General features: G+C 40.7%; 1 protein-coding gene across 6 annotated transcripts in view; it reads left to right on the forward strand.

Annotated features, from left to right (window-relative positions):
• Positions 1–19,108, forward strand: part of prkcab (protein kinase C, alpha, b) — a 256,689-nt gene that overhangs the window by 190,616 nt on the left and 46,965 nt on the right. For all 6 annotated transcript variants that reach the window (XM_057817538.1, XM_057817540.1, XM_057817542.1 and 3 more), the window contains one exon: positions 4,363–4,491. In XM_057817538.1, coding sequence (XP_057673521.1) covers positions 4,363–4,491 — 129 coding nt within the window. The remainder of the gene's footprint in view (positions 1–4,362; positions 4,492–19,108) is intronic.

Raw genomic sequence — 19,108 nt, forward strand, 5'->3', positions numbered from 1 at the left:
AATGAGTGGTTTAAAGCTGACCTGCCCACTATAAAACACACATCTGGTAGGAAATGTCTTGATGAGAAGCATTGTCTGATGTGCATCATGGCTCGGTGAAAAGAGCTGTCTGAAGACAAGGATTGTTGATTTGTATAAAGCTGGGAAAGGATACAAAACCATCTCTAAAAGTCTGGATGTTCATCAATCGGCAGTCAGAGAAGTTGTCTACAAATGGAGAGAGTTTGGCACTGGTGCTTTTCTCCCAAGGAGTGGCCATCCACCAAAGATGACGCCAAGAGTTCCGCGCAGAATACTCAGAGAGGTAAAAAAAAAGAACCCTAGAGTCTCTGTTAAAGACTTACAGAAATCACTGCCACAGTCCGATATCTCTGTGCACGCATCAACTATATGTAAAACAATGGCCAATATTGGTGTTCATGGGAGGAGTCCATGGAGGAAGTCACTGCTGTCTAAAAAAACATTGTTGCTCGTTAAATGTTCGCAAAAAGGCACTTTTGACCCTCCACAGAAGTTTTGGAGAAATATTTCATTGACTGATTAAACCAAAGCTGAATTGTTTGGGAGTAACACACAACGTCACGTGTGGAGGAAAAAGCGGAACAGCTCACCAACATCAACACCTCATCCCCACTGTGAAGCATGGTGGAGGGAGCATCATGATTTGGGGCTGTTTTTGCTACCTCAGGGCCTGAACAACTTGCAATCATTAATGGAAGAATGAATTCAAAATTTTATCTGGATGCTTTGCAGGAAAACCCGAGGCGGTATGTCAGACAGCTGAAGCTAAAAAGAGGATGGATAGTGCAACATGTCAATGATCCAAAATACAAAAGTAAATCCATTTCAGAATGGTTTCAATGAAACATACATTCTGGAGTGGCCAAGTCCAAGTCCAGACTTGAACCCCATTGAGATGTTGTGGCATGACCCTAAAGACAGCGATTCATGCCAGACATCCCAGGAATCTGACTGAAATACAGCAGTTTTGTAGAGAAGAATGGGCCTCCTGATCGATGTGCCAGACTGATCTGCAGCTACAGGAAGCATCTGGTTGAAGTTATTGCTGACAAAGGGGGTTGGGGGGCACAAAATATTAAATGTGATGGTTCACTTACTTTTTTTCCCCCCTTCTGTCATTGCTTGCATACTATCCTCATTAAAATGTGAAAACCTAACGGTAATTATGTTTGGGTGGTTTTCGTTAAAGCTGGCACTTTGTTTTCGTCTGTGTGATTTTGACAAAGATTAGATCACATTTGATGGGAATTTAATGCAGATATGTGAGAAATTCCAAAAAGTTCAGATTCTTTTTCATATCACTGTAGCTAAAACGGGGAATTTACCGAATAGAAAATGGATGCCTGCTGGGATTCTCCTTTTCCCACCTTTTCCGTCATCACATATCTCGGTCCCCCACATCTTCCCAAGTCATCTCCATCCGTCACCTTCTCTCGCTATCTCTTCCACTTACGCGCTCCATCCATCTGCGGGTCTCTGTTTCCGAGGCCTGATCACAGATGGTAATGGGAGCAAGGCAGAACAAATTGGCACGGGGGAGGCCTTCACCATTGCCAGTTTCTCCTTCCGCCCGCCTCTCGTCAGTGTCCTCTTGACTACTTAGTTTTATACGCTCTACACAAGTTTAGCCTGGTTTGTCAGTGGAAGTAATTGAGAGACTTGGACAAGTGTTTCTGTACAAACGAGCTTCCTGTGCATTTTTTGGGGAATCATTTCATCTGTAACTCATTATTTTATTACTTATTATTATTCTGTATTATTTTCAAAAGGGACTATTTTGAGAGTTGGACTCATTCACTGCCATTGACGCCGTTAAATGTCCAAACCATTGTCAAAATGGCGCCATTAATGGCAGCCAGTTACTTAACTATGGCCTTGTCTGAAACTTTGTGAGTCCTTAAGTTTCACTGTATACAATTTTAATTTTTTTAAAAAATACATCGTCACCCTGTTAAAATAATTGGCTAAGTCATTTTTTGTACAAAAAAAATTTTCAAATTGTTTGTAAATATCTTTTTGTGTTTCCTGAAACATCTGGGGCGGAAATTGCTTAGGTGATACTTAGGTGTCGATATGAAAAAAAATACCGTATTGGCCCGAATATAAGGTGGTCCTGATTATAAGACGACCCCCTCTTTTTCAAGACTCAAGTTTGAAAAAACACTTTTTGAACACCAAATTAATTTTTATACAGAAAATAATTACAGTACATCCAAAACAAATGATTATAACAATATATTTGAGAGAAAAAGCATGTTATTTTTCCTCAGTCAAATCTTAATATCTGAACATTTAAATATGTACCACAGTCAGGAGAGATCCACTCCCAGGACGGATGGACAGCAAGCCCCAGGACCACTAATTGGAATTAGCAGGCGAAGTTACAGTCCGTAAAGATGCAGTGGAGTAAAGGAACAAGAAGAGGTCCATCTAGCCAGACGAGATGGGGGTAGCAACGAGGACGTCCATCCAGCTTGGGGTCCGGACAGTCAGGAGGCTGCAGCTGAAAAATAGCCCCTCCCCTGGACACCGGGTGACTAGTGATGAAGAGATTAAACAATTAGATATTAACATTGGAAAATAGAAATAAAGTAAGATAAGTGGTAGGTAGAATGAGAAAAAGGAGATAGAACTCAGTGGCTGTATAACTTAGTACTTAGTACAACATTCTTTGCAACAATAACATCCTGTAGACGTGAAGCATAGCTTGACACACGTTTCTTGCAGTGATCCACAGGTATCTTTGCCCATTCCTCATGGGCGAAGGCCTCCAGTTCATTAACATTTTTGGGCTTGTGTGCTGCAAATGCCTTCTTCAAGTACCACTAGAGATTTTCAATTAGATTAAGTCTGTGATTGCGATGGACACTCCAGAGTCTTCCAGCACTTCTTTTGCAACCAAGATGTGGTAGATTTTGAGGTATGCTTAGGATCATTGTACTGTTGGAAGGTCCAACCTCACCTAAGCCCCAGCTTTGTCAATGACTGCATGACATTTGCATCCAAGATCTCCTGGTATTGAACTGAATTCATAATACCTTGCACACGCTGAAGATTCCCTGTACCTGAAGAAGCAAAACAACCCCACAGCATCACTGAGTCAATGAGGTAATCACAGAAAGGCCATTAATTGGAATATTCCCAAAAATATATTTGTTATTTCAGTTGTATTTGTCTATTTGACATGTCATTATTTGATATGATTCTAAACAAGATGAAAAATGAATGTCAAATTTGCAAAAACACTTATCCACTGTGGGGGCTGAATAATTTTAAACACAATTGATTCTCCTTATTTATGAGTATTCTCATTTTTTTATCAATTATTTAAAAAAAAAAATTTTTTTTAATTTATTTTTTTAATGTAATTTCAAAAATGATAAAATTCATCAAAAGTCATCTCAAAATTTGTTTGTCTTCATCTAGTTTTTGTTGACGAAAACTCAAGACTAATTTCTTCTAGTTTTAGTCTAAGTTCACAAAAAAAAAAAAAATTGTGTGTAAAAGTAAAAAAAATTACTCCAAAAATAAATAAATTAAGGTTTCCAACTATTTTGAATGAACATTGACAGATAAGCACATATTGCAGCGTCTATCTACAAGGACAACACCAACTGTGATAATAGACACTCAGAAGGAAAACAGTACATTATTTTCAATTAATTATAACTACATGGACGCCACGAACTGTATGTAAGAAAAAGTTGTCCCAAAGTGTAAGAGGACGCTCGCTGTTAGCATTAGCCTAATGCAAACGTGAATGCTATGCTAATGGTACGAGTTACAATTAGTGTGTCATGATCACTCAGCACAGGCCTTTAAAGGCTAAAGCAACATTGCATATACTCTCTGGCCAAGAAAACAAATCTTACCGTGTGTGCAAGTCTGCATGGACACTGGAGACGACACACTGGTAATTCGGGAAGGAGGGGAGTGTGCAGCACGTCACGAGTAACACAACCAGACACTGCTATAATGTAGGCTAACTGCACATAAAATGTCACACACGCATTTTCATCTCGTTCTTATCTCGTCAGACGAAAACTGGTATTCGTCTCGTTATGTTTTAGTCTCCCAAAACACGTTTTTAGCTCATTGTCGTCTCGAGGTCGTCATTAAAAAAAATTTTCGTTGATGAAATATTTTTGTTGTCGTTCATCGTTGACGAAAACAACACTGGTGTGCAGAACTCAATTATTCAAACTCACCTCATTTACTAGTATGTATGCAAGCCAATGTCTCCATGTTTTTATGGAAATAATAGAAGTTATTTTGCCATACTAATAGTTTTGAATCCACTGTAATCACAGCTCTATTTCGCCATTCGTTCCCCTTTTCCAGCTTGCGACATGAACGTACACAAGCAGTGCGTTGTCAACGTGCCCAGCCTGTGCGGGACGGACCACACGGAGCGCCGAGGTCGCCTCTTCCTCAAGATCGAGGTCAGCGGCGACAGGCTACACGTCACAGGTCGGTCTTTACGTCCGTGCCTGCGTGGCTGCATTGATGTGTTTGCGTGCGAGGATGACGTGCAGAAGCGGCTCCCCTGCTGCGACTGGGTGATGTTGTGAAAGATTTCAGAGCTGTTCACGCTAATCGCCACGCTCATTCATGTTTATCGAGTCCAGGCTTTTCTACTTTATTAGGCGTGCGTGCATGCACTCGTCACTCGGGGATACTGAGGATTGCATTTGGGATGCGCGTGGGCTGCCTCGACCTACATATTCCGCGTATTCACTGCCATTGACGGCGATAGACGTCCAATCCATTTAAACTCCCGCCAGGCTTATAAAACACTGAGGGTAACCTTGCAGTGAAAATGAGTTGGACGTCTATCGCTGTCAATGGCAGCCAATTTGTTAAAGGAAAAAAAAAATCTCCCTGAACTTTTCCAAGCAGATATAGATTAACCCGCGGGATCGAGTATTCGTTTCCGTGGTAACCATCCTCGACATGACTCACGAGGAGAGTGGCGAGAGTGCAGTCCCCATCACCAGAGGGGACCAATTATAATTGTTCTTAACATCGAGCCCAGAGATGGAGGTGACGGCCAATGGAAGCAGAGAATACCTTTGACGGCCATTCAGAAAAAGTGACATTCACTTTGTAGAAGCAGCTGTACAACGGGATGAAGTCCAGTACACAAACAAAATGGTACTTTTGTTTTAATTTCCGTAATGTATCTACAGTATCTATATATTGTACTCTATATACAGTGGATTAGGGCTGCCATGAACGATTATCTTGCAATTTAATCACAAAAATAATCTGTGATTATGAATCAACTTGTATAAAATCGTCTGTTATTTATGTTGTATCACACTGGGCTTAACATTTTTGCTGTAAATGGAGATTGTAACAAAATGCACTGTTAAAAGTTGTGAGTATGACTACGACATAACTACAGTGCTGGCCAAAAGTAATGGGACCCCTGCAATTCTGTCAGATAATGCTCAATTTCTCCCAGAAAATGATTGCAATTACAAACGCTTTGGTAGTAATACCTTCATTTATTTTGCTTGCAATGAAAAAACAAAAAAGAGAATAAAAATAAATGAATAAATCATTATAATTTTACAGAAAACTCCAAAAATGGGCCAGACAAAAGTATTGGCACCCTCAGCCTACTACTTGGTAGCACAGCCTTTGGTGGCACCCTCAGCCTACTACTTGGTAGCACAATATTTACACAAAATAACTGCGAACAACCACTTCCGGTATCCATCAGTGAGTTTCTTACAATGCTCTGCTGGAATTTTAGACTATTCTTCTTTGGCCAACTGCTCCAGGTCTCTGAGATTTGAAGGGCGCCTTCTCCAAACTGCCATTTGCAGATCTCTCCATAGGTGTTCTATGGGATTCAGGTCTGGACTCATTGCTGGCCACTTTAGAAGTCTCCAGTGCTTTTTCTCAAAACCATTTTTTAGTGCATTTTGAAGTGTTTTTTGGGTCATTGCCCTGCTGGAAGACCCATGACCTCTGAGGGAGACACAGCTTTCTCACCCTAGGCCCTACATTGTGCTGCAAAACTTTGTAGGTAGTCTTCAGACTTCATAATGCCATGCACACGGTCAAGCAGTCCAGTGCCAGAGGTAGCAAAGCAACCCCAAAACATCAGGGAACCTTTGCCATGTTTGACTGTGGGGACCATGTTCTTTTCTTTGAAGGCCTCATTTTCCCCCCTGTAAAATCTATGTTGAAGCCTTTTGCCAAAAAGCTCTACTTTTGTCTCATCTGACCAGAGAACATTCTTCCAAAACGTTTTTGGCTTTCTTCAGGTAAGTTTTGGCTAACTCCAGCCTGGCTTTTATATGTCTCTGGATCAGAAGTGGGGTCTTCTTGGGTATCCTACCATAGAGTCCCTTTTCATTCAGACGCCGACGGATAGTACACATTGACACTGTTGTACCCTCGGACTGCAGGACAGCTAGAACTTGTTTGGATGTTAGTCGAGGCACTCTATCCACCATCCGCACAATCTTTCGGTTAAATCTCTCGTCAATTTTTCTTTTCTACATATAGGGAGGTTAGCCACAGTGCCATGGGCTTTACACTTATTGATGACACTGCGCACGTTAGACACAGGAAAATTAAGGTCTTTGGAGATGGACTTGTAGCCTTCAGATTGCCCATGCTTTCCCACAATTTTGCTTCTCAAGTCCTTAGATAGTTCTTTGGTCCTCTTTCTTCTCTCCATGCTCAATGTGGTACACACAGGAACACAGGACAGAGGTTGAGTCAACTTTAATCCATTTTAATTGGCTGCAAGTGTGATTTAGTTATTGCCACCACTAGACATGTGCCGGTTACCGGTTTCACGGTTTACCGTGGTGTGAAAACGTCGCGGTTTCAAAACCACTAAAATTTTCCGTCATACCTTAGTACGGTATTCGCTATTTTTCATGTGCCAAAATGCAGCCGAAGTGGCTTGGTGCGACAGCGCTCACCCTTCCCATTTGTTGCCGTGAGTGTCAGTGACGCTATTCTGCTAAACAGCAAGCAAACCCAAAAACAAACCCTCGAAACACAAGGCGTACTTTTCTTCAATTTACTGAGCTCTCCAATCGTGGTGAAATATACAAATGAATACATTGAAAATGTTATACAATTGTATTTTTCCACATGTGAGTAGGTTCAACAGGATAGCAGTAGCACCATGAAAAAGGTCGCCAAAAACAAAAGATACATTTTCCTTTCAAATTCAATATACAAACTAACTAAAACTTACAAAGACGAATGTTAGCCTAGGCTAAGCTGGGAGAGCAGCTTCGTCGACGTTTTTGTGTCTCACAGCCCCTGAGTGAGAAACAAGCTTGAATGAAGGGGGGGAGAAAAAAAAAAAAAAAAGGATCGCGTCAAAGATCGCTAATTGCGAAAGGAGGTCTCACTCCTCACTTTTTGTTTTAGATGAAACCTTTCCTCAACAATATTTACATTTTAACTAACTTATAAAACTAACTTATACATTTTTAACTAACTTATTAACTTATGTATTCTTTGTTCTCTTTAACACAAAGGCATGACATCATGTAGAAGAGAGTTGACACAGTGGCTGAAAATGGCGGAACTTCAGCTTCTCCCCCTCAAAAAAAGTCATACAGTATATATTTTTAATTTTATTTTGAAGTGTTTTTACTTTTTTATAGCAATTATTTTGTTCTTGCTCTATTATTGAGCAACTTGAGCTGTGGCTGTGGGTATAGTCTAGGTTCTATTTATTTTAATTTTATATAAAATATTTGTTATTTTCTGTTAATTTATTTATTTTCACATTAATTTATTTTCACATTATATTCATGTTCCAATTTGCAAATATGTTCTGAAAAAAAAAATTTTTTTTCAATGGAAAAAAGTTGGTTTAAAAAAAAAAAAAAAAAAAAAAAAAATTACATCTCAAAATTTTGGAGCTATAATTGCAATACCGTGATACCGTGAAACCGCGGTATTTTTGCTTACGGTTATCGTACCGTCAAAATCTCATACCGGCACATGCCTAGCCACCACCTGTTGTGAGCCACAGGTAAGTAACAGGTGCTGTTAATTATACAAATTACAGAGGCATCACATGATTTTTCAAAGGGTGCCAATACTTTTGTCTGGCCCATTTTTCGAGTTTTGTGTAAAATGATAATGATTTGATTTTTTTTCCATTCTCTTTTGTGTTTTTTCACTGCAAGCAAAACAAATGAAGATGTTACTACCAAAGCATTTGTAATTGCAATCATTATCTGGGAGAAATTGAGCATTATCTGACAGAATTGCAGGGGTGCCAGCAGTGTATATAACTGTATCATTGCTTTCCAAAACATGTGAGGTGGATGTGCTAACCACTTTCCCACCGTGCTGCCTTCATAATGTGAATTATTTTTAAATAAGAATGGCTTGTCTTTATTAAATGCTGCATTGCGTGAGTCCACTCAAATTCACTCATGCTTTGGCACTCATGCTGCCAAGAACAGCCTCTTGTGCCCCTTTCCCACTGAAACTATGGGGTCAAAGCGCATTTTTTCCAAGCCGATGCAACCCACTAGCAATTGGCATTTGGCACCTTTCCCATTGACAAAAAAAAAAGCCGTGTCTTTTTTTTTTCTTTTCACCCGTCTAACCCCCCACCCCTCCTCAGCCGTACGTAAGGTTACGTGACGTCACCACGCTAAGATGCGCGTCGACAAGTGCGACCGAATTCATTCAGTTCAAGGAAGTAAACAATGCAGAGCAACATGGAAGCCTCCTTTCCGTTTGTGTTCTCTGTTTTCATGCTTTTTACTGCCCTCAAAATGGTCGAAATGCAGCAAAGGATCAACACTCTGCTTGTGCTGAGGCAACGTAGGCAATGTGGTTTGGTGCGCTACTGGCTCCTTCTTCTTCTACTGTACTAGCTTTGATATGAGCATTGACGTAACTACGGTTGTGGGGCGTGTTAAATGCGAGGTGACTGGCACGTTGTTATGACGCAACACGTAAGAGCCTACGTCACCACGTAGATTAGGGTGTTGACTGTTGACCCAGGGTTTTGCTTTCACACTGCATGACGATCAGAGCCGAGGTGATTTTAACGCGGGTCGCTTGGTGGGTCTTATTGACACGGGTCGAGGTGGGTCGCTGCACCTTTCCCACTGCCACCAAAAGCCGATTGTTAGTGGGTTGACATGAGTTTTTGGCCAGTGGGAAAGGGGTATTACTGGAATGAGTTGCCACAGACTGGTGTGTAGTGAAGCTGTTTGGTACTTGAAGTTAACGATGATTGACAGGTTTGTGCCGTTGATCGTAGAGCTACCGAGTCTTCTCTCCCTAGATCAAAGCTACAAACCTGTTAATCATCGTTAACTTTAAGTACCAAACAGCTTCACTGCTGACCAAGAAAAAAAACAAGTTTGTCCACACTGCTTAGCTAGCGGGAGGGAAGGTGAGAGGCTGTACGAGCATGAAGCAAGAAAACGTATATATATTTTTTAATTAAATACCCGGTCCATTTCACTTGATTCCGATCCTCTGAAAAATTACGCGATTGGCCCGATTTTCCATCACATGAGCGGATCGGGACATCCCTAATATTTATTGTTAAGAAGCTTAAAGAAGAGGAATCGGAATTAGACAAAATAGTTAAATTTCTTGATCAATTGGTCAGTCAGTCGTAGCTTGCGGCAGCCCTACAGTGAAGCCGCAACTTGTAACATTTTTTTTTTCCTCGCTGTATTTTTACATATAATCATTTGTTTGTTTTGTTGGATGGGGCAATTATAGTACCAACAATTAGTCATGGTCAGAAACAGTGGTCCAATGTGTATACGGCACTGGACGGCATTTGTTCTAAGATAAGTCGCACTTGACTATAAGCAGCAGCTGTCCCCACTGTATTACGGGATATTTACACCAAAAGATATTAACCGGTAACACCTTATTTGACAGCGGCATCATACGACTGTCAAAAGACCAAATGAACCACCATGAAGCTTTAAACTAATTGGCTGCAAAGCTTGATTGCTCCAAGAAGCTTCATTTGGCCATCACTGTTCCCTTCTGGGAGACAGTCAACCTCTGCTACCACCTGCTGTCAACACTGTTGTTGTCCTATATGCTTCCTAGCATGCATTGCAGCACTACAGATGTAAATAACAATGAAAATTCATGTTCTGTGCTAATTATTTCTTCAGTTACTGTTCCAGTTGTTGATTGATGCACAACCCCCCCACAGAAAATTGTTACAAAAATGTTATATAAAAATTTAGTTACAAAAATTGTACAAAAATCCCCCCAGGCTTAAATAAAGTACTGTTTCAGTATCAAGTTAAAAGTTACCCTAATTTTCGCACTATAAGCCGCCACCCACCAAATTTGGCACGAAAACGGCATTTGTTCATAGATAAGCCGCACTGGACTATAAACCGCAGCTGTCCTCACTGTATTATGTGATATGTACACCAAAATATATTAACCGGTGACACTTTATTTGACAGTGGCAAATATTTGACTACGACTGTCATAAGACCAAATGAACCACCATGGCTACAAAGCTTGATTGCTTCAAGAAGCTTCATTTGGCCATCACTGCTCCCTTGGGGGAGACAATCAATCTCTGCTGCCACCTGCTTGTCAACACTGTTGTTGTCCAACATGCCTCCTAGCATGCATTGCAGCACTGCAGATGTAAATAAAAATCAAAATTCATGTTCTGTGCTAATTATTTCTTCAGTTACCGTTCCAGTTGTTTCATGAATTGCTATTTATGGTATTTGGTAACACGTTATTTGACAGTGGCGCCATAAGACTGTCATTAGACAATCATAATTATGATATGACACTGTCATGAGAAGGGAAAAAAATTGACTAAAGTGTTACCAGTCCATGTGCATAAATTATGTACTTGTTTTGTGCCTAGTAAGAATTATGTACAAGTACAGTCAAAATACATAATTTGGAATATCTTCTGAAAAAAAACACGAATCAAGTGAAAATTACTTCGGACTCCAATTAAAACTTCTTGTTTATATCAATTTGTAAATTCCATTTTTTTCCTCTCAAGATAGTCTGTAAATTAAAAGAGTGCCAGAAAGGGTGAGCAGTACTGTAGTTGTTGTATTCGAAGTAACAAAAGTACTACCACAGCAATCAGAGCTCAGCAGCAGCCAAAAGTAATTATATAATCACAAAAATGAAAGACTAATCTCAATGTAATTGCTTTCAAAGACAAACAGTACCATCTACAATATTACTAAATCCCACAGTTCCAGATGTGGGTGCGTATGTGTGTTTCAATGTAGCAACACCTCCAAATTAGCCTGTCACTCAAAAGCAGCACCTGGATTGGAGAACAGCACAGCATAATAACCCTTAGGGAGGTAAGGGAAAGTGACAGCTGGGTCACTAGTCTAACCTCTTCCTCTCAAATGTGCGCCTGGCATTCACACACACGCATACACACACACAGAGCGAGATATGAGGTGAGAGTGATTGATGCAGTGCAAACAGGAAAACAGAACACAGCAGAAATTCAGCGAGTGTGTGATTGACGCATGGATTTTTTTTTTTGTTTGCAGCTGGAAATGGAGGAGGAGTGCATTCACAGTACATCATGTGTACACTCCGTGTCTAGTTCACGCTTGATTTGCGCCAGAGTGTTTAGTTGATCTCCTCCACGTCAGGTTTTATTGGCTGCCCGGCGTGTTGTGAAGAACCGATGCCGACAGCGTGGAGTCGTCATCAAAGAGTGCGGGCTAGGAAATCAGAAAATGCTTTTGGCTAAAAACGTGGGTATTTCTCTAAATCAGAAGGGCGCCGGAGGCCCAGCTTCACCACATTACTCATTTTTTGCAGAGGATAAAGAGTATACTCTTTGTACAGTAAAGTGTTAGTCTCAAGATGATTCTAACTCATTGACAGAAAGAGAAAGCCATTTTAACTGGGTTGATCATGTTTCAGTGCCATTGATGACGATAGACGTCCAATCAGTAATCGTTCGACCATTCAATGAGTGTTCAATCAGTTAATTTATGAAAAAACATTTAAGCCATTAGGCCAATATTAGGTGTTACAACACAGGTATTATATGTGAGTTTTTCCAATCCAAAAAATGTAATTCTCTTTGATTGTCATTAATTTGTCTGTAACCCTTTGCTGAGGAGTGAGTCTGCACCACTTTTAGGAAGAATTTATACCAATATATACAGTATTTGATATCAAAGTGTATCAAATACTTGTTCTCCCCACTGTATATATGGCAGAAAACACTCAGGTGACTTGAAGTTCCACTCTGAGACCCCCAATTTGGCCAAATTTCAAAATTGTCCTATATGCATCTGTAATACTTCATTGGAAAGCTTAAAATCTCAATATTCTGGGGGGGGGGGGTTTGAACAGGAGGGCATTAAAAAAAAAAAAAATCAGTAGAACCTTAACTGGAGGTGGTAGAATTAAAGACACCATGATTTTAACGAGCTCTTTTCGATCCAAAAACTCCATGTAGCATGTATCACCGAGTGTTAAGACACAGCTGTGAATGGCCACAGCCGAATTTTTGGCGGATTTTATGGGTGAAACATGGTAATATAACAAGGGTCACGATGCAGAAATCGCAGACATCAAGGAGTGTTCGAGATGTTCTTTTTCATATATTTACCCTTTAAAAAAATTTTTTTTTCTTTGTTTGGATCGATTATTTATCATCTAAAATATTGAGGAAAATGCGACAGTAAGGGAAAAAATACAATTAAGTGATAGTTATGAGGTAGATATCCGTGACTTTTTTACAGACGCCAATTTTTTCATTGTGACGTAATTTGTTTAAAAGTTTAAAATATGCGAGTGGATAATTTTTTAAAGTCGTTTTTGTTTTTTAAACTAAATATTAGACATAGATTAATGATTCTAAGATAAAAATGACAGACATTTCGAATAATAAATACGATTGCTTACCTTCTTTTCATGGCTTGGTTGAAACAAAAGCGGTTGCGCGACGTCTGTAAACGGGGGTTTCCAGGGTAAAATGGAAACATTAAAAACAGTTCGGGGGCTTAATGTGCCATGAATCCGCTATGGCAGCATATAGACAGATTGTTCTATTAAACACAACCGTTCTTTTGTCTTAAAATACAGCAGTTTATTTTAAAGAGGGGTGCAAGAGCAGAAACTGCTTTTTCAGCCTTGTCTCTGTTTTCCACCATACAGTGAGGAACAAAGGTATTTGCACCCCTTGTGATTTTGCAAGTTCACCCACTTAGAAACTAGGTAGAGGTCTGAAATTTCAGTCATAGATGCATTTCCACTTACAGAGACATAATCTTAAAAAAAACAGAAATCCCATTGTATGACTTTTTAAATAATTTATTTGTAATTTACTGGGGTTCATAAGTATTTATACCACTGAGAATCAGCAATAATTATGACAGTTGTCAGTCTACCATTAAAAAAAGTCCACCTTTACCCCATGTGTAACCACCCACCCACTACCCGTTTGAGTTCAATATTGTCACCTGTGCACCCCACTGTCAGTCATAATCCAACAGCTACCATGGGCAACACCAGAGAGCTTTCGAAAGACACCGGAGAAAAAATTGTTGAGCTCCACAAAGCTGGAAAAGACTATTGGACAATTGGAAAGCAGCCTGTTAAGAATAAATCAACAGTTGCAGCAATTGTTAGAAAATGGAAAAGGCTAAACATGACTGATAATCTACTTCTGACAGGTGCTCAATGTAAAATCTCTCCTCGTGGGGCATCACTCATGATGAGAAAAGTGAGAGCTCAGCCTAGAACTACACGGCAGGAGCTGGTCAATGACCTGAAGAGAGATGGATGCATAGTTTCAAACGCTACTGTCAGTGGAACACTACCGTCCAATGGTTTGAAATCATGCCTTGCTCAGAAGGTTCCTCTGTTGAAGCCGGTACATGTGACGGGCTGTCTGAAGTTTGCCAGGGACCATCTGAATGATGCAGAGGAGTCATGGGCAAAAGGCATGTGTTCAGATGAGCCCAAAGTAGAAATTTTAGGTGCAAACTTTACTCGTTGTGTGTGGAGGGAAAAAAAGGATGAATACAATCCCAAGAACACCATCCCCACTGTGAAGTACGGGGCTGGAAACCTCATGATTTGGGGCTGCTTTTCGGCAAAGGGGACAGGACGACTGTACTCTATAAAGCAGAGGCTGATTGGTGAAATGTATCGTCAGATTTTGAGCCACAACCTCCTTCCCTCAGTCAGAGACTTGAAGATGAGTCGTGGCTGGGTCTTCCAAATGACAATGATCGGAACACACAGCTAAGATGACCAAGGAGTGGCTGCATAAAAAGCATATCAAAGGTACTGGAGTGGCCTAGCCAGTTTCCAGACCTTAATGCAATAGAAAATCTTTGGATGGACGACAGCCCCGAAACCTGACAGATCTAGAGATGATCTGTGTGGAGGAATAAGCCAAAATCCTTGTTTCCATGTGTAAAAAAAAAAAAAAAAACCTGGTGAAGAAGCGTCTGACCTCTGTAATTGCAAACAAAGGCTTCTGCACTAAATATTAGCATTGATTTTCTCGGGTAGAAATGCTTATGAACCCCAGTAAATTACAGATGAATTATTGAAAAATCATACAATGTGAGTTCCTGATTCTTTTATAGATTGTCTTTATAAGTGGAAATGCATGTATTATGGAAATTGCAGACCTCTACCTATTTTTTTAGTGGGTGAACTTGCAAAATAACAAGGGGTGCAAATACTTCTGCTCCTCACTGTATATTTAAACAGTACTGTATATACCAAACTATGATTTCCATACTGCGTTCGTATTTGGAAAAGCACCGTACTATTATTGCTTACATAACAGAAGTATATTTTGAATTAACAAACTGAAGTGAAAAGAACAAAAATCCCACCTACGATACATATTGGGCCGGAAAGACAACTGGAGGCAGTGGAAGTGCTTTTCTATTTCTTGTGTTGTATTTGGGTTCAGGCTCGACGCTCTAATGGCAGCGATGTGAGCAGTTCAGCCACAGCTTCTTTTTCTCGTTTTTTTTCTCCACTCTGGCTCCCACAGACAAGTGGTGGGCTTCTGTGTGGTTCACCGCTCCATTCAGCGTCAACTTGATTAAATCTTTCCGGTCAACAAAACAGACAAATCTCTTAGGCTTTCAGAAGCGCTCTAGGGCCTTCCTCTTCATCATTTCCCTCTGATGCCCCATATTCTATTTCTTGTAATATTGACATTCTCTTTCTCTCTGTTTTATTCCAGTGCCCATGGGCAAAAGGTATTGAAGCACAAATCTAAACACCACCTACTTTCTTAGTCTTCTATCAATTTCTGGACCTTACTTTGTGGAATGTTTGTGCAGGAAGTGAAGCCTGCCTTCATAGTTGATAGGAGTTGGCTCACTTGTTGCATATGCAAATACAGACCAGTCCTGAGTGCAATAAGGAACCCTAAATCTGAAGTAAACCTTTTTTTTTTAGAACAGTATTAATTAGGGGTGTCCCGATCCAGGTTTTTGCACTTCCGATCCGATACCGATATTGTTTTGCACTTCCGATCCGATACCGATACTGGCCGATACCGGCCTCTCTGAGCATGTATTAAAGTTTAAAGTTATTTAGCCTCCTTACTTAGTTGTCAGACTCATGTTGAAAAGGGTTTTAGTAGTCTTGATAACAACTTGCCAGCTGAATTAGGTGAGTTGGAATAACACATAATGGTTGGTAACAAGAAACTGACCTGTTTATTAAATGATAAACACAAAACATTATAAATAACAAACAGAAATGACATATTCAGACAGTAAAACATGCTAATAATATTGTAAACTGTGTTAAAAAAGCAAAAGACACAAACAACCTCAAACTATTAACAATTAAACACTCCCTTTGATTTGCTTGCCCAGCCCGAAAAAACCCAAAATGTTATGTTTTATTCGTAGGCACGAGCCCGAAAAAAAAAAAATTTTAACTTTATTTGTGAGGACTCAGGAGCGATGCGTGGTTACGTTTTGTGTGATCTAGTGTTGTATCGGTCGCGAACGATTCGTTCTTTTTGAACGAATTGTTTTGGTGAACGAGACCGAACTAATCATCATCTGCACTGATTCGTTCTATGAAGGTGGTGCTTGTTCGCTGCGTGGGAGGGCGTTGAGCAAGCGGCAGCGTCTTCTGACATCGCACACGACCAATCAGACGCCAGCCTCATCGCGGGCAGGGGAGGGAGCGGAAACAGAATCAGGGCGTTTGTCACTCACGTCCACGTGTGGCCAATAAGCAGCCAGCGTGCAGGCAGGGGGGCAAGACTTAGTTTTGTCACTTCCCGTTCAGTGACTCGGTCCTCCGGTTCCTGACCTAGCTTGCTGCTAACTTGATTTTCCAGTAATGGCTATGCAGTGAACGAATCAGAAAATGAAAGGAAATGATTTTGTCACATATTTGTTAACGTGGAGCCTATCAAATGCTGCTCAAACAGACAAAAACACCACACAAATCTAGCGAGCATTGTTTAGAGTAGTACTTTTCTCAACAAACTCGTGACTGCCTATGACGACATACTATCAAATTTACAGTAATTTAAAACACGGGTAGCTACGAGGCAAGCAAAAGCTGAGCTGCGGTCGCGTGACGGCAGTAAAGCGGGCAGAGAACTGTCACTATATGGAGGCTTCATGGCAGCGATATTTACCTCATATGTGCACAGAAAAAAATATTTAGTATGATCACCATGATACTGATTTGCAATGAAACTGTATATACATGTCAATTTTTTCCCGAGTGTTTTATTTTTTTTTTTCGTGTCAGCGTGTCGGGTGTTGGTTGGTTTGACAAATTATGTCAATCCGTCCATCATGTGCTACTCAAGCGCCCAAAACAACGCACGCAGACACGGGAGATGTCGCAATATGTCTACATTTTTCTTAACAGACTAATGAGAGTAGAAAGGCGACATCGTAAAGAGCTAACAATTATTTCTCGTCAGCATTTGACGATCTGAGATGCGGGGACGACAAGGGAGCTGACCGGATTATTTTATTTATTAATACCAGTGCAAAAAAACAATATGATCACCACAATACTGATTTGCAATGAAACTGTATATACATGTAATTTTTTTCCGAGTGTTTTTTTTTTTTTTTCGTGTCAGGTGTTGGTTGGTTTGACAAATTATGTCAATCCGTCCATCATGTGCTACTCAAGCGCCCAAAAACAAAGCACGCGGACACGGGAGATGTCGCAATATGTCTACATTTTTCTTAACAGACTAATGAGAGTAGAAAGGCGACATCGTAAAGAGCAAACAATTATTTCTCGTCAGCATTTGACGATCTGAGATGCGGGGACGACAGGGGAGCTGACCGGATTATTTTATTTATTAATACCAGTGCAAAAATTCAACACGATCATCTTAATACTAAAAAACAAAAATACAACAGAGCGAGATGTAAATATGATGTGTTGGTCGTTCCATATTCAGAAATTAAACTTTCGATGTATTTTTATTTTCGTGACAGCAAACATGCTGTATATGTGATTGTATGTGTGATCAAGAACCTGCTAAAGAAAGTCCGTGCGCCCCCGCCCCCTACTCCCCTCACAAAAGGAAAATGTTTAACCGTGTCCTAAATCGAAATGCAAGCACGAGCCATGACTTTGAGCCCATAGAACTAGGACAGACGACGCGGAAGTTCTCCCTCGCTTTTGCAGCAGCAGGAGGGAGACGAGGCTGTCTGTGAAAGCAGAATGATACCGCCTGTCACTCATTTCTGAAACTACGACGAGTGGTCAATGTGGAAGAGAGGGAGGGACCAAGCAATGTCACTTCCCGTTCAGTTATACTGCGAAGCGGTCTTTGGTGATTCGTTCGGCAACGTCACTTCCCGTTCAGTAACCGAACGATTCGTTTGGGCGGGGAGGGAGATGAGGGGGGCGAACGATTCGTTGAACGATTTGTTTGAACGAATCTTTTTACTGAACGAACCGGAATGGATTCGTTTACTCAAGTGAACGACAAATCTCGTCACTAGTGTGATCACGTTTGGTGACGCCAGTGCATATATGCATAATGTACTTAATTATATGTTATGTGGCAAATTTCTTCCTCATCCCATTTTCTGCCCCTTACCTTCTGCAACCTTTTGCCCCATTTTTTTGTCCTCTTTCCTTGCAGAAGTGACATAAATAACCTCAGGGCATCGGCAGATGTTTTATTTTGAAGTGTCAAAAAAAGGCCTGCACACACACACACACACACACACACAGTGAAAGGGCATCTGAGGTTCAGGCACAGTGGTTTACTGAGGGTGAGATTTCCTATGGCTGACATGCTCGCCTCAGGTTGGAAGCACAGTAGGGGAAGAATCGGCCAACACTGTCAAGCTTCTAAAGCAAATCCTGCAGTGGTGGAGGGCACAGTTGGTACCTCAGTAGGGTCTTAATCCACCATCGATACTTTACAAAAATGTGGAAATGCTCATTTTTCGGTATTTTGACTTAAAATGTGTTTTGCATGGTAAAATCTGTTGTAATAAGTGTCTGACTAACTGACTAATCAGATGACGGGAAATTGCTGATGTCTTAAAGGGCCAGTGCACTGTATATTTTTGAGTGTTAACCAATAGTAGAGAAGATTTTTTTCAAGATGATTATATATAAGATGATTGATAATACACACGGTCCCAGGCTTCAACTGGGACCGTGTGCTTTGGTCAGATGAGACCAAGATTGACCTTTTTGGCAACAAACACTCTAAGTGGGTCTGGCATGCCACGAAAGATGTGCATGCTGAAAAGCACCTCATACCCACTGTCAAGTATGGGGGTGGGTCAGTGATGCTGTGGGGCTGTTTCGCTTCCAAAGGCCCTGGAAACCTTGTTAGGGTGCATGGCATCATGAATGCTTTGAAATACCAGGACATGTTATATAAAAATCTGTTGCCCTCTGCCCAAAAGCTGAAGATGGGTCATCACTGGGTCTTTCAGCAAGACAATGACCCTAAACATACTGTATGGCCAAATCTACACATCAGTGGTTCACCAGACACAAAATCAAGCTCCTCCCATGGTCATCTCAGTCCCCAGACCTTGTTTTGTTGGCAAAAGGGGGTTGTACAAAGTATTAACACCAGGGG

Source organism: Corythoichthys intestinalis, chromosome 16, assembly GCF_030265065.1.
Source record: "Corythoichthys intestinalis isolate RoL2023-P3 chromosome 16, ASM3026506v1, whole genome shotgun sequence".
Taxonomy (NCBI): Eukaryota; Metazoa; Chordata; class Actinopteri; order Syngnathiformes; family Syngnathidae; genus Corythoichthys; species Corythoichthys intestinalis.